This window comes from Larimichthys crocea, chromosome I, assembly GCF_000972845.2.
Source record: "Larimichthys crocea isolate SSNF chromosome I, L_crocea_2.0, whole genome shotgun sequence".
Taxonomy (NCBI): domain Eukaryota; kingdom Metazoa; phylum Chordata; class Actinopteri; family Sciaenidae; genus Larimichthys; species Larimichthys crocea.
Window position 1 is genome coordinate 32,412,078 of NC_040011.1, and position 16,627 is coordinate 32,428,704.

The 16,627-nt window shown below is 36.8% G+C and overlaps 1 protein-coding gene across 1 annotated transcript; it reads left to right on the forward strand.

The window, feature by feature from the left end:
• Positions 1 to 94: 94 nt before the first annotated feature.
• Positions 95 to 16,177, forward strand: zmp:0000001082 (integrin alpha-L). The gene is made up of 31 exons (XM_019266150.2): positions 95 to 237; positions 3,227 to 3,344; positions 3,623 to 3,708; positions 3,878 to 3,960; positions 4,095 to 4,209; positions 4,329 to 4,459; positions 4,550 to 4,692; positions 4,884 to 5,034; positions 5,385 to 5,520; positions 5,657 to 5,730; positions 6,065 to 6,182; positions 6,328 to 6,470; positions 6,879 to 7,025; positions 7,535 to 7,735; positions 7,935 to 8,065; positions 8,493 to 8,650; positions 8,741 to 8,904; positions 9,309 to 9,425; positions 9,948 to 10,018; positions 10,102 to 10,243; positions 11,138 to 11,233; positions 11,409 to 11,488; positions 11,621 to 11,704; positions 11,826 to 11,901; positions 12,868 to 12,975; positions 13,055 to 13,105; positions 13,189 to 13,314; positions 13,417 to 13,524; positions 13,617 to 13,670; positions 13,782 to 13,892; positions 14,074 to 16,177. The coding sequence occupies exons 1-31, from the start codon at positions 189 to 191 to the stop codon at positions 14,233 to 14,235; spliced, it is 3,534 nt and encodes a 1,177-aa protein (XP_019121695.1). The 5' UTR covers positions 95 to 188; the 3' UTR covers positions 14,236 to 16,177.
• Positions 16,178 to 16,627: the final 450 nt, after the last annotated feature.

A 16,627-nucleotide genomic window follows, 5' to 3' on the forward strand; every position in this document is an offset into this window, starting at 1 on the left:
TAAAAAATGTCAAAAGTACTTGTATAGGAAAGGCAGGGAATGGGGAGTGGTGAGAAATGTGAGCTGAGCAGAAGTGTGACAACCGCAGACTACGGAAACACCCTAGTTTAAAAAGCACACAGGAAGTATTGCACACACATCTCAAGCAACACCACTAGCACAGGCATGTGAGAAGACTGATGTGAAAGATGTATGGGCTGTGTCGCATCTTCCTGCTCACCTATATGGTGACGGTTGGTAAGATCTAAAAATTTTGCTACATCTTGTGTATTTTATTTGACAATGTCTATCTATGAAAAGAAAGAGAGTAATGATTTGTGTGTGTGTGTGTGTGTGTGTGTGTGTGTGTGTGTGTGTGGGGAGAGGGGGCAGTTTCAGGTTAAAATTTTAACATGACCGCAAACACTTTTCACTGAGAAAACTTATTTTTTTAAAAGAAGAACCAATAGGAACTTTTGTCAGAGTAACAGTGACTTGTGTGACATGTGTTTTTTTTAAGAAACAAATTGCCCTCAAGTTTTTTTTTCCCAAATGTAATTTATTTTACTTTAATAAGCAGCACAAACTTACATTGGCCTCACAGAGAAGAACGCACCCCTTTTAAAAAAACTAGTCAGTGGCGGAGGATATATTCAGATTCTTTACTTAAATAAATGTACCACATTGTAAAGAATACGGCAATACAAGTTAAAACCTTGCACTAAAATGTTAGGTAAAATCAGGAAAATCTATTTAAGTACCGGTATTTAATGTAGAAATCCTGTGACTGTGTTTTTGAATGAAAAATTACTAATGATTACGAAAATAGTTGCAAAATAATTTTTTGTCTTTAATCAGTCTTATATACTGTTGGCAGTTTAATTTATAACAAAACATATTTTATAAAGTAAATAAGGCTGTCAAATAGGTTAGTAAAAGTACAATATTTCACTCTGAAATGGAGAGTAGGAGGGGAAAGTAATAAGAGAAGAATATACTCAAGTAAAATACCTCAAATTTGTAAATGTACTTAAATACTTACTTACTGTAAGTACTTACTTACTTACTGACAGAATGTTTTTATGTTGTGTGTGTTTGTGTGTGTCATGAGTGACTTGTCTATTGTATATATGTATATGTTCATATGTTTTTTGATGTTTTATGTCCTGCCAGGGACTGCGGATGTAAATTAGCCTAAGGCTAACTCTGGTACAATGCATGAAATGGCAACATTTATGTTTTATTTGTACATGGTCCCTAATAAACGTAAACAAACAAACAAACATTTCAGGAATAAGAATAGTTTCTGCAATTTATTTGAACTTCCTCTGTAAAACTTGACAATATGTTTAAAAAAAAATACGGTGGCTGACAGAGCTGAACACATTTTTTTTTTACCTGCATGTACTGATTTTGGTTGTTTCTTCAGATCCAAAACACTTTGAGCTGCAAATGAAACCACTTCCTAAAAAGATAAAATATACATCTCATACAAAAGCCTACCAGTGCAGAAGGCATAGAATCTGTTGCGGGCCTGCAGGAAAGCGGCAAGGGGAGGACGCAAGTGCAGACAGCTGAGATGGCAGGATGTTTAATGGTTTAATGGTTTAACGATGAAAAGAGCTCATAGGCAGAACCGACAAAGTGCGAATGTAACAGCAAAAATTAAACAACAACTATGATAATGTGACAAAGCACTTTTGGAATGGAACCAGTATATGTACCAAATGGCTATGATGAGAATGCAATGGGAATGGGGAAGAGAGAAGTGACTGAAGGGAGGGACAGAAAGGGAGAATGAGCAAAAACAGGACATTGTGACAGAATCACTGCAAGTCATACACAACAATGGAAGTTTCCAGTATAGACTGAAATTGTGTTTTTAGTAGAACTGAAGTATGGTAAACTATAATGGAAGAAAGTCTTGAGGGGAGATTTTATTTATTTTTTGTCTTGATCTTAAAGGGGAACTTATGAATTTTACTAACTGTTCACAGGAGTTTTGGGGGTACTATTACAGATATGAAAAATTTTTTATAAAGCCTCTTGTGGCTCCATAGGGAGCTATATGAAGTCTAGATAAGTTCACTAAAGTAATGTCACTTGAGTTGGCGTCAGTCAGGGCTGAAGACAACAAGTTTGAAAATGATACAAATCTGGTGGTGTGGAGTTAGAAAGAAGTAAGCTCACCAAACCACTCTAACCAGCTCCTTATCACTGCTTCAGACAACATTAGTTGCTCCTAGCATAACACACTCTCTTTTACTGAACTGTTGGCTGTTGAATTGCAACAAAAATAACAACATTAATGGCAATATGGAATATATAGTCTTAGGCCACCACAGCTGTGTCACCAGCAAACTTGACACTTGTGTTGGAGTCAAAAGTGGCTACATGATCTTGTGTGTACAGGGAGTTCCTGCAAGGGACTGAAAACAGAGCCTTGGGGTGCTCCGATGTTAATGGTGGATGAGATGTGTCAACCCAACACTCACCACCTGAGGTCTGCCTGTCAGAAAGTTAAGGATTCAAATGCACAGTGAGGTAGTCGAGCTTTGTGGCCAGGGGACTATGGTGTTAAATGCTGAACTGTAGTAAATAAACTGAATCTTCCCTTTCTTATCCAGGTGGGATAGGGGTGTTGTAGATGATGGCATGTTCTGTTGATTGGTTGGGAGGGTACGTTATACTGTAGTGATCTTTGATCAGCTGCTCAAAGCATTCCATCACTGCAGAGGTGAGTGCTACTGGTCAATAGCCCTTGAGCTAGGCTGGACTACCTTTCTTGGGGACAGGAATGATGGTGGACTGTTTGAAGCATGTGGGTATGACATCGTTTGACAGCCAGGGACAGGGTGATTATCACTGTTTTCCTTCTGATGTTCACACATTTGAAAGCCCTCCTGATGTCATCCTCAGAAGGTCCTCCCTCACATCCAGTAACCTTTGTTTCAACTGTTTTGGCTTGTTGGCTGCATATTGCCTCAAAGCAAGCAGTTGTTTAGCTCAGATGCTAGGTGACTTATTCACCTCTAAGTTGTAATGAGTTGAGTTCTCTCAGCCACCATGACAAAGGATTTAAGGAATAAAATGGAACCTCTGCCAGAGATGTTCTTTAGAATCCTTTTTACACACAAGATACTTCTTTATTTGAACTATATAATAATTATTTGCAAATGTATTCTAAAAATTGGGTTTGTGCAGACATAAATATATATATGTTGATTTTTTCTTTCACAAATTGCAGCCATCCCTGTTTCTTTGGCTTTCAACCTTGATATGACACCCTCTGATATGTATTCTGGCGAACAAAAAGATTTCTATGGATACAAAGTGCTTCAATTCAAATCTGGAACAAACAAAGGGTAAGTTTGCATTTGCAACTTAGTGGTTCAGTTAATATTTAGCATTGCTGTAACTCTCAAATTCCGTTTTACTTCAACTGTAACACTGTGGTTTATCACTTTAAATGACATGCAAGCATCATGTCATCTATTTTCTACTGCATCTGCATCAAGAGATCTATCTTGCACAAAGGTGACAGTGTCAAGTGTTTTTTTAAACTAAAACTGTGCTGCTCATGTCAGCCTGCTCACTGAAATGATTAAAATTACCATATTGTGGTTGTTGAACCCATCTACAGGATAATTGTTACTGCGCCTCTAAATGGATCTGGAGAAATATGCAAACATGACAAATCTGAAAAACCCAAGTGCTTCACCCCTAAAGGTACAGTATATGAATGCAGGGATGCAAGTCAATACTGCACAAAACAAGAAAAGTCAAGTTTTTCTTCACAAGGCAAAAATATAAAATATGAAATGGAAACAGTGTGGCAAAGCTCTGTAAAGAAAAGAGAAAAGAGAAATGTATTTTTAAAGTATTGCTTCTATTGCAGATATTTCTTTCCCAAACAAGACAATACCGGTCAAGCACTTTGGACTGTCTATAGCTGAAGACTCCACACTCTCACAATTCACTGTAAGAAAATCACAAAGCTCAATGAGTTAAATAAAATAAAAAATACACTTCCTCTGTGCCTTTTTCCAAAGGTTTGAGCAAAACAATTCAGTATGATCAATCAAAATTCTTTCTCCTCTCATGTTCTGATCTAGGTTTGCAGTCCAAGTGTAGCCCATGAATGTTATGACAATTCCTATTTGAACAGCGTGTGTTACAAGATGACAGCTCATCTACAGCCAGTCTCCTCTATCACACCTAATTTCCAAGGTAAATACATTTAGAGAGTGTAAACATCTCACACTCTGTGATCATAGCATCCACCTTCTTGTAGTGTATTATTCTCAATGTTTTTGTCTTCACTAAATATTCTTTACAAATTTTCACAGAGTGCAAAAAACAGACAGTGGACCTCGCCTTTCTATTTGATGGATCCGGGAGTATGACTGAAGAAGAGTTCCACAAAAATAAAGATTTCATAGTGGATATAATGAAAAATCTTTCAAGCTCATCAATCAAGGTCAGTGCCCTACTGCAACATTACAGTATTTACAGCATTCAAATATACACAGTGTTATATGCTAATGCATTGTGTTGTCTGCTTTTTCAGTTTGCAGCAGTTCAGTTCTCTTCAGATTACAGGAAGGTTTTTGACTTCAATGACTATCAAGCTGGTACTGCTCTTGATAAACTCATGAAAGAACCCCATATGAAGAAACTCACCAACACACACAAAGCACTCAAATTTGTGCTGTAAGTTCAGTTTAATTACTCAACAGTTGTCAAACTCTTGAACATCTGAATAACATAAAAATATAATGAATAACAACAACTGGCAGAGTACAACTGTAAGATTATGAACATCTTATTTGTTGGAGACATTTTCATAGATGGAGTTTTGTTTATTCTGACCATTACAAATGTTGTTGGTACTTTTGTTTCAGGGAACAAATCTTTGAAAACCCAGGAGCAGGCGCAACTCCTGATGCAACTAAAGTTCTGGTAATAATCACAGATGGAGACCCCAGTGATGCAGACAGACATGGGATTATTAAGAAATATGATGAAAAACACATAACACGCTTTGTCATTGGGGTAAGCTGTTATGTGATATACATGTCTCATTATTCTGTCTTATGTTTCCAATAGATAGATCTCTGTTGATCACTTTGTTTACTAAGTAATCACATATCGTGTACCCAGAGATCAACTGTTGTAACCCATCTGTTCATTTCTGTACAGTTACACAGTCAAAAATGTTTTTACCTGCATGGGAACATTTAAAATATTTGGTCATTAAATTATACTGTAATAATCATAGCTGAGCTCAGCCTTGAAGTGTAACAGTGTCCAGTTTTGAGTCCAAAATTTTACAAAATTGTGTTGTTTATCTTGTTGGCATCATTGGAGGTACTTCATAATTTCAAACATCATTCTGGTTTCAGGTGAAAGACGCTAAAATGGATAAATTTAGACTCATTGCTTCAGAACCAAAAGACCAAAATGCATTCAAAATTGAGAACTACGAGGGACTCACAGGAATACTAGAAGACTTTCAAAAAAAGATCTTTAAAATGGAAGGTGATGTTATTGTTTGTTTGTTTTTTGTTTGTTTGTTTTTACCTCTTTGTATAATAATTTATTTACATAAAAATCAATCATCTTCCTGGTGTGTGTCTGCAATATTAACATGAAATGCTAATGTATTTATATTTAGGCTCCAAAGTGTCTCTGGCAGAGGACCTGACTAATGAATTATCTCAGAGTGGATTCAGTGCTATTTTCCACAAGGTGAGTAAAGTCAATAAGACAAAATCTGGCCACATTCAAAATCTACATGTTTCTTTTTGGACTTTTACAGATAAATTTGGTAAATAACAGGAAACACTAAACATAAATAGCCGTTCATAATTGTGATCTGTTGAGGAACTGATCCTCAACAGATTCACAATTATGAACGGCTGTTGGATATCAGTCAATTTTCAAACTATTATGATTAAATACTATATTCATTGAGTTCCACATCTCTGTCTGCAGAAGTCATCTGTCACTTCCCAACATATCTACTGTTGGTGGCTCCTCTCCTCTCTGTGCTCTAACCAGACCTGCACAATTCTGTCCACAGGATACCTTGATTCTGGGTTCAGTGGGATCAAATGGCTGGCGTGGTTCTCTCCAAGAGATTCGTGGAGAAAAACAAACACAAATCGAAGATTCTATGATGAAGAATGCCTCCTACATGGGTACAGAATTTATTTGTTTCACATTATCTTTCCAGCATCGATAATGGGTTTATAATAGCTTTATTTTCTGAACGTAGAAAATGGATATAGCAATAAGGCATGAACATTCAGCAGATTCTGTAATATGTGCCTGACACTGTTGCAGGATACTCTGTTTCTGTTGGAGAGAGGAATTCTGCTCCTCTATATTTCACGGGTGCACCACGATTTGAGCACATAGGACAGGTCGTACTTTTCAAACATAATGGCGAGAAATGGACTGCATTCCACAGAGAAAACGGGGAGCAGGTTGGTGACTGTGTTGAGAAAGTTTTTTTTCTTTCTTTATACATACATATTCTAAACAGAAATACTCTGTTTAAGGTTGCCTTAAGGATGCTATTACCAACATGTTTAATTCTCAGTCTGCCTTTGCAAGCTAATGAAAACCTTTTTGTTACCATTAGAACTTCTCATTTTTCATATACCCAGTTTGTACTTATAACAGGAGACTGTGTAAGAGGCATGTTTACTGTCATCTACGTAAGATAAGTTTGCCCCTCACATTTACATTTCCTGTTAAATGATGTACTTTGCATTTACTTGTTACCTGCTTCTTGGAACCTTTGTTTTAGTGGTTGTAGAGAGGAAATGACAGTACTTCCTTGCACTGATACCCCTTTTTTTTTTACATGAATGATGTGTACTTCTTTTCAGATTGGCTCCTACTTTGGTGCAGAGCTGTGCTCAGTAGATATCAATTCAGATGGTAACACTGATTTCCTGCTGGTGGGAGCTCCCCTGTTTTTCCATCCTCAGGAGAGGAGGGAAGGCCAGATATACGTCTATAAACTGACTGATGAGGTGGGATCATACTCACAGTAACTTTAACAAGATTATTGTTAGATAATGAATGCATTTGTGTAAATTCAATTAAAATTTGCAAAAGCATCACAAATCAGTGAAACAAATACATTTTGTGTATGTATTTGTGTGATTGTTTGTGTGTATAAGAAAAAAATAATCAGTAAAAAAACAAATAATAACATGAATAATTATTATTTACACAAGTATTGTAAAGAAACAAACAACAACAACCAAAGATTTATTTATGCATTTTCCATTCAAGATAAATTTCCACTGGTTGTTCTCAAGTCACTGCATGAGGAGAAACATTTCACTGCAATCATTTCACATTTAAAACATTTCTGTATGTCTGTTTTGGATATAAATTTTGGTTATATTTAAAAAATAACTTCCTTTGTTTTGCTTGAACGCGAGGTGAGAAAGTGTAGTTCTTCTGTCTTCTGGCAGCCAGTTCTGTCTATGGTAACCCTGTTCTACAGCGTGATTGTGTTCACTTTTTTCCTCAGAGCAAGCCATTGAAATCTCAACTGAATATAACTGCACCATCAATGGGGAGATTTGGCACCACCATAGCCAGTCTTGCAGATCTTAATGGAGATGGTCTCCGAGATGTTGCTATTGGAGCCCCCCTCGAGGATGATAACAGGGGGGCTGTGTACATCTTCCTTGGAGACAAAAACAATGGGATGCGCAGTACTTTCAGTCAGGTGAGACAAATAAAAGTCTCACAAATACATGTAAAAATACAAATACAGGTACATTGATAAATGATACACCATGGCAAAAGACATCAGATACAGCACATGTATACACTCCTATATGCATAGCACCTACACACACACAAAAAGTCATCCTTGATGCTTTCCTTCATGCATTGTTTCAGTTGTCATACTTCTGTTATTCCAGAGAATCATGGGACAAAAAATTAAACCTGGGCTGAGATTCTTTGGACAGGCCATTGCCGGGGAAATCGACCTCGGAGAGGACGGACTCCCAGATATTGTGATTGGATCACAGGGCATGGCTGTTGTCCTGAGGTAGGGATATACCATGTGCATTGAGAATGTACAATTGCTCACCTCTAGACTACATTTTATCATTTCATAATGCTCAGTTTTTACAACAAAAAGAGAGAATCTACGAGACCATTTAGCTGATAATGCACATGGTAGATGATGAGTGTTTTCATACAGTGACTCTCTGCCAGAACCATGTAAACATAGATTTCCATGAACTGATTTCAAAATATAGGTGAAATTTGATGTTTCCAGAACAGCTATCATTTTTTATAGTTTGAAAGCAAAAAAAAAGCCATAAGTGACAGCCGATCAAGTTATGTTTTCTTTTAGTCATCCTCATCCATGTATCAGTATACCATCATCCTATAGAAAAGATCATGTGGAAAGTCTAATAATCTATAAATCTAATAATCCATTTTTAATCATTTTGATGAATGCGTTTCAGATCCAGGCCGGTCTTTAATGTGACAGCTCATCTGTCTTTTGAACCAAAGGTGATAAGCATAGAGAAAATTGACTGTGTGGGCACCACAGATGAAAATTTACCAATGGTTACCTTAACAGCCTGCTTTGAGATTAAGGAAGCAACAAAGAGCAAACAGGGTAGGACAATGACCAAATAATATGCATTTTTAACAGCTGCTGATACTGCACACCATATCAATATTTCAATCCTGCTGTCTGACTTTGCAGGGGCGATGAGCTCTAGGCTGAACATCACATACATGCTCGATGTGGATCCGGCGAGAGCAATATATCGAGGTTTCTTCAGTAAAACTGACAAGAAAGCTAGGAATCATACTTCTAACCACGAGCTGCTAAAGTACACCTGCTTCAACCACTCCATCTACATGCCAGTATGGATATTAATGAATAATGTTCACCATCACATTTGTACAGTATATAATCACCTATGCGTACATCTATGAATATTATGCATGTCTCTATATAGATTTCTATATATCACTGCTACTTAATTCCTAGATTGTTCCATTTACCTACACAACACACTTTCAATCCAAGAGTTTTAGAAAGCATGTCAGGTATATTGATCAACAGTTGCTGGCTATTGCCTTTTCAATCACATTATCATAGCCTTATAATACTATAATCCTCACATACTATTTAGCTTCATCAAGAAAAAAAGAGTAGCAATACAATAGTAATAAATCTAAAGCACTTGACCAAATTTTCTAAAATGCAAAGTCTGTTTGAACATTGCTTTCAACAATATGCTGATGACTCTTTTTTTTTCTTGCAGAAATGTGTGAAAGACACATTGTCACCCATCAGCATCAAATTAAACTTTTCCCAAGTTGACAGTGAGAGTGCAAGTGCCGTCCTGAATATGGACAGCAAAAGGCAGGCTGAAGTTGAGGTATGTACAGCAGAAGGCTGCAGTTAGTCACATGAGTTTGTATCCTGATCCTGATTTTCTTTTTACATCTGCCTATCTCAATTGGTGTTTAGATAAAGGAATCGGAGTTCAGAGAAAGTTTTAACAATGTGATGATGACTTTTGTCACACATTCTTCTTACAAGTGGGGATTTACCTTTGACATAGTTAACAAAGACTGCCTTTAAGACATATTTGTTTCTAAAGATATGAATCAACTGAAACAATGGCAATTTTACTAGGACAGCCAGAAACTTAAATGTCCAGTGAGTCAGATTTAGGGCGCTCTATTTATAGAATATGGCAGATATAAAATATGAGATATAGAACATGTTTTGTGGCAACTGTAGTTTCTCCTTAGGGCTAGGCAAAAGAGGGTAAGGCGAGGGTATAACAATCAGCAGTTTAACATGTGTTATGTGTTATAATCTATTGTGTTGTAAATCCTGTGTTGTTAACTCTGAACTTTTAAGCATGACATGAACAAAAATGTATTTTCTACAGGTTCCCTTTGAAAAGCAATGTAGAACAAATGACACGTGCATAGCCGAACTTGAGGTGGATTTCAACTTCATGTATGTACAGTATATCTGACAAACACAGCATGGCAACTGTTAATATTAACGACCAAATGTAAGAAATATTGTCTTTCTCTTAGGACCCCAACATTATTGATAACAGAAGATAACTACTTCAACGTGTCTGTGCAACTGTCCAATCGTGGAGATGATTCGTACAACACCAGCCTGTCAATGCACTATCCTCCAGGCCTCTCATTCTCTACGATGGTTCTTACACGGGTGACTTAAAAATTAAACTTTTGCATCATATCCCACTCAGCGGTCACTTTATTATCTGCATTCTGTTTGCAGGTCTTGGGGAGCTCCAGAGCCAACTGTACAAAGTTATTACCTCAAGTGAAGTCTCTTGAGTCAAAGTCAGTTGGGACCGAAGGTTTCATGTTTGAAAATAAAACAAATTTAAGATCTCAACAGATCTCTGTAGCCCGATCCTTATCTTAGGTTGAGTCTATATTAGTTGCTACTAGCGTTATAAATCTGAATCTCAAACTAAAAAACTGCTGGTAGCGAAGTTATATTATGAATAATGTACTTGCCAATTCTTTTGATCCTTTTTTGCACATTGTGAGTCCAACAATAGTAGTGCAGTGATGCCAAAAATCAGGCAACCATGTGACATTGACGTAATGCTTACATGCCGGTCTAGTCTGCTCAGATTAAACATCAAAATAGAGGAGAAAAGTGACTTTAACTTTTTGACTGAAATTCCCAAGTCAGTCTGGAAAATATGTCATTATGTTGACAAATCTCAATTTCTTTTGGGACCTGAAGATGGTAGGGTCAGAATTTTCTAGCACATATTTATTTTTAAATCAATGTATCACCTCTGCAAAACTTCTTTTTACACTTCTATTCTATCTCTGTGCTACTAACAGAGTAGAGGAAGCAAAAGAGAAAATATGTGAGAAAAGTGTAATGAAACTCACACAGGATGTGTAGGTTTGAGAAGCAAAAATGTTTCTGATCAAACTGTTTGAATTCTCTTTGAGCTTAAGGAAACAGTTCACTTCTCTACTGTGTATCATAGCACAGCCATGTTGGCACAAACAGCACAGCATGTCAAACAAGGGTCTCAGTTCACACGTTTACATGTGTATTTTTGTCTTTAAACAGGCTACAAGACCAATGCACCCGAGCTGTCATGATCTAGATGACCTCGACAAAACTATATGTGGTATCAGTCTTCCTGTGTTTCGCAGCAAATCAGATGTGAGTCATAACTATACCTATCACCTACCTATCACCCTCATGACAGACGGAAGTGAAGTTTTATCAATCAAGAACTGTGACCAACTGCCTGAACCTATTCACATTTACAAAAAAAGGCAATACATTTTTTATCTCTTTGAAAAAATCTAACATCATTGTTTTTTTTTCTGTGAAGGGAACATTTAAAATTTCTTTCCACGTCATGAATGGATATAAGTGGAATGACACTGTTTCGATGACCATTACTGGACAAAGGTACAGGTCTTCTTGTACAATCTGACGCACACAAAAAAGCCAAACATTATTTTTTGTATAATTATAACATTATTCACTATCATTGCATATTTCATGTTTAATATTCACAATAAACCTTTTTTTTATCCTCAGTGAAAATATGAACACCACCATTATGGGAAATTCCAAGACCAAAAGCATTCCAGTACAATTTGCGGTTAAATTGGCAGTAACAGTGTAAGCATTCACATGAGCAGCATTTTGCAACTGTACCGGTAGTTCCCATGTGTGACTAGTGATTGTCCTACAGCTGCCTACATATTGTGATATGTAGATATATGTCCTGTATTCTTTTCAGGAGCGAAGACACAATTAGCTATCTGAACTTCACACCAGAGGATGTGGCACCTAAAAAACTGGTTACTGTATATAAGGTGAGGCTATAATTATAGAACAACAAGCAACCATCCAGTCCCATAGTAGTTTTTTGCTAATCATTAAAAATGAAACAAATTCTAATTTTAGACTTTTTGGCTGCTTGGGGCAGCTGAGCAACTTGCAAACAGTGTCACATGAGTGAAGGAGAACTTGTGTCATGTTTCTGTTCACCTGACAAATTCTAGTTAATCTGCTTTTTGCTCTGTTTTGGTCTTTACCAACTCCAGAGTGAATTATATCTGAATTATGTCTCTTTAGTTGGCTTCATTATGCTCACTAGCTAGTCAGTGAAGTGAAGTATGATGATGGACAAAACACAATGTGTTTTTATGCCGCAATAGTGAAGCCGATAGTAAAAATTTTCTTTGTAAGACTACATGTCGGTATTTTACACAGTACAAATATAGACGATAGGTTCATGATGTCACTCTGAAGAGCTGTTGTGAAGCTCAGAATATGTGGCACCTGAAATATTGCTCATTTGTCAGTCAAAGCAACCATTTACTTATACATAACTTTCAGCCATAGTATCATTTGAACGTGTAAGTTATTATGTAAAAGACTGTAAACATGTTTATTTCTGCTGTTGTGTTGGATATTGTAATAAGGGGGCTTATGGAGATTAACTAATTTTGTAGCCAGCCTTAAGTGGCTTTTTGAGGAACTGCATTTTCTGGTATTTCCCTTCACAGGTCAATATGAATCCTGTAAAACCAAAGCTTGTCATTTTTACACTTTGTTTTGTATGAATTAAAGAGGTTATTTAATTTAGAGGTGCTGGTGGGTGGATATCGCTACCTTTGGATAGAGCCAGCTAGCTGTTTCCCCCCTTTTTCAAGCGTTTATGCTAAGCTAAGCTAATGGTGTCAATCTTCTAACTCTTCGAAAGTGAATAGGCGCATTTTCCAAAATGTTGAGCTATTCTGTTAAAATCGATCAACTGTCTGTCTCACAATTTGCAGATAGATAATACTGGTTGGAAGTCTTTTCCTGTCAGAGTGTCCCTGGTCTTCCCAACTAAACTGGAACATAACTTTGAAATGAAGAACCCTCAAGTCTTTGTCGAGCAGGTAACTTGGCTACTTATACTCGCTGATACTGCTGCTTACACATCCCTAATGTTTACCAGTTACTTTTCTTTTTTTACAGAACAAAACTCAATGCACCAATTCATTAGACACCAGTGATACAATGTCTGAAGTAAGTAACATATTTAGTATCAAAATATTATGACTGAACTAAACTGAATTTTTAACTAATACTATACTGTTGCTGTGTTATAGTACTGCTCACCAGAAAAACACTGCCAAAAAATAGTGTGTGACAATTTCATCCTGGACAAAGAGTCAGCCACTGAATTTAGATTGTCAGGAGATGTACAATTTATTCATCCCGAAGAGCGTGCAAACGTATGTAGCAACAATACACACAAACAACATACACAGAGTCAGAATACATAACACATTTACTAATAAAAGTGGTAAATGTTATAATTCATGTGCTCTTTGCAGAAATTTCTTACATATTACACTGGAGACGTTGCAGAGGTTAAATTTAAGAGCTTTATACACGTTCGCTTTGACAAGCAACGATTTGTGCTGGATTCTTTTAAACAAGAGGTATGTTAAAGTTTGACCACGGTAATACTATTTCAAAGATATTGCTTTTTCAGTATACCTAACTCAGGTTTTTTCATGTATGTTTTAAACAGGAGGAGGCTGGCAAAAGTGGCTCGAGGAACGATAATGATCCAACAAAGAAATCGGTACATTCAGTCTACATATGTTCAGCTAAGATTATTTTATCTGCAAGAAATTTTACACCCACATTTAAATAAGCTAGGATCCCACAAAACGTTTGTATTCTCTGCCAACAGAAACAAGTTCGGGTTGAGCTTATAATATCTCCATGGGAAACGTGTATCATTGCAACTGGAGCTGGACTGGGATTTTTATTGCTGTTGATAATCACGTTCATCATGTTTAAGGTGAGAACTTCATTTTCCAAATTCAAGAGTTTAATTTCAAACCACAATTATACCACATAAAAGTTAAAGATAAACTTGTCCTCATGGGCAGAGCTGCCGAATGAATGTTAGTAACAGAATTAACTGTAAAATTGGTCTCTGTGGCTTTTGTTTTAATGATTTTTCTTCTGTCTGTCACAAGATGGGTTGCTTTAAGAGGAAAACGCTCGAGTATTATCAAGAACAGGAGGAAGAAGCTGAGCTCAATACTGGCACCCCTACTAAATCTGACCAGTCTTTGGAGGACAAGACGCTTCTTGAGGAAAATTGTCTGCCAACTACTATAGAGGTGGAAAAGGATTAAAGAACCTACAATTACCAACATGGTTTGATGATATGCTTAAATTCTAAAGCATACTGCACACAGATGAGGTCATTATTAGTGAACAACAATATTAATGAAATAGTTAATAGAAACATGCTTATTCACTTTTTTGTTAAGAGTTATATAGGAAGAATAATACTTAATTACTTGTACTGAATATGACACTTGAACTGGGAGATAAATAGAATAGAATAGAATAGAATAGAATAGAATAGAATAGAATAGAACACTTTTTACATATAGAGGTTTTGTAAGCCCGAAATACAACAACACACACACAAAGGGCTCATAGACATGAGAAGCCACATGGCAGTGTCTTGGAGCAGTTAAGGCTTTGGTACCTTGGTCAAGGGCACCCACTGCCCAGGAGGGGAACTAGCACTTCTCCAGTTCACCATATTTTTGGTCCATGCTGGTCTTGAGCCGGCCACCCTCCAGTTCACAAGCCAAGTGCTGAGCTACCACTAATCTGGGGAGGTCCCAGAATAGCTCTGCTTAGAATACCACTAGAAACATCACCGGACTCTCCTAGCCTGGCTCTGTCCAAAGTTAATAAAAACCACCAACCAGCACCCCTAAAGCTCATTGTACATTACACATTATATCTGGTTGATTTTTATCTGTACAGAAACCAAAGTGTAAAAACCACAATTTTCACAATTGCAGGGGGTTGTATGACTTCTTTAACCACTTGACAAAGCCAGGTTAGCCTTCCCTTGCAATCTTTATGCTAAGCTGTGCTATCTGTCTCCTGATTTAAAATTGCCTGGTAATTGATCAGGAGACGACAGCCTGTTATCATGTGACAGATGCTCCATACCTACAGTAGGTCACATGATGACTCCTGAGCAAATCCTAAAGAAGACAGTAGAAGCCAGTCAAGATTTCAGGTTTCAAGATCACAAACTGGAGATGTTATTTTTTAAAGGCTTGATATTGATATCACAGGTATTTTCAGGTTACAATAGACTTTTTTTTAATGTAAAAGTTATCCCAAATATTGATGGAGTAGGTTTTCACCCTCAACACTGAAGGTTTCATTCCTTTAGTTACAACCGGCTTAGTGTGGTCCTCTGAACATAACTGGTTACATTTATTGGTGAAGAGCCGGCGAGGGTTTACATCCTCTTCACTTTTCTTTAGTATTAATAAGGCATATATTATTTTTGTTGTAATATATTGTACATTACAATTAGATAATGGATTAGTCTTGTTTCATAGCTGACTGTTTGTTAAAATGTCTATCTTTATTACTATGAAGTGGTAGGTTCGATGCATTGTTTATTGATTAGTAAGCTTGCAAAACATTGTCTTTGTAAGCGACACTCCGTGGCTTGGTAGCACTTACAGTAGATCTTTAAAAAAAAGAGTAGTAACTAAGAAACGAGTAAGGAATTACCGTAATCAATTGAGTCAGTCCTGAGGAGGGGAAACTTTAGGGATTTCTTCAGGGCTGGCACAGTTGACATTTAACAGTCTTTCCCCCAATGCGACAATGCACAAGTTATTTGTTTAGTCCTCTGCCCACTTTTCCCTGTAAAAATAGACCATGTGGCACATTTTATTTTTGTGAGTGTTACTATGGTGACACATGGTGGACATGGTGTATGGGTGCATTATCAAATTAGTTACCAAATGACATCCTGCTATTCAGGAAAAAAGCAATTGTGATACAGGGCAATGAGGGCACATGTTGTACTCCTGAACTCTTATTTAAGTCAGACTATGGGAGTTAGGAAGCCCAATATATGGTAAATGGAGGTAACAAGATTTCAAATGTAAGGCTTTTCCTTTGTTTATGTGTGTATATACAGTATATTTCTTTGCTATTAATTGTTTAAGGTCTGTTTACTTGTGCAGTGTTACAGTCATTTTGTAAAAGGTGTAATGATCTCTATCAATAAAAATACTGCCCACCATGTCTAGATGAGTGTTTGAATTTTGTCATGATCTATTTTATGTTGTGTTGATTTATTTTGCCACTAAGTAAGGCAGACAAGCCATGTTTGTATTTGCAAGACTAATTTAAAAAACACTTTTCAGTGATGACCTGTGCAGAGAAATGCCTTTGCCTAACGAGGATAGTGCAGTTTATTTGAAAAACCAGTGTGTCAGATTTAAGGATACGACAGAAATGAAATGTAATATTCATAACTATGTTTTCCTCACTGTATAATCATCTGAAAATATGAGACATAATGTTTTTGCTACCTTAGAATGAACCTTTTATATACTGTATACAGATGCTGTTGGGAGGTTAACTAGAGACTACAGAAGCCTTCGAGGAGGCCCTGCAGAAACAGGCTTACGTGCTGCTGCTGCAACTTTTACTTTTGGGACACAGGTGTCTAAAGCTCTGAGAGGAAGATGC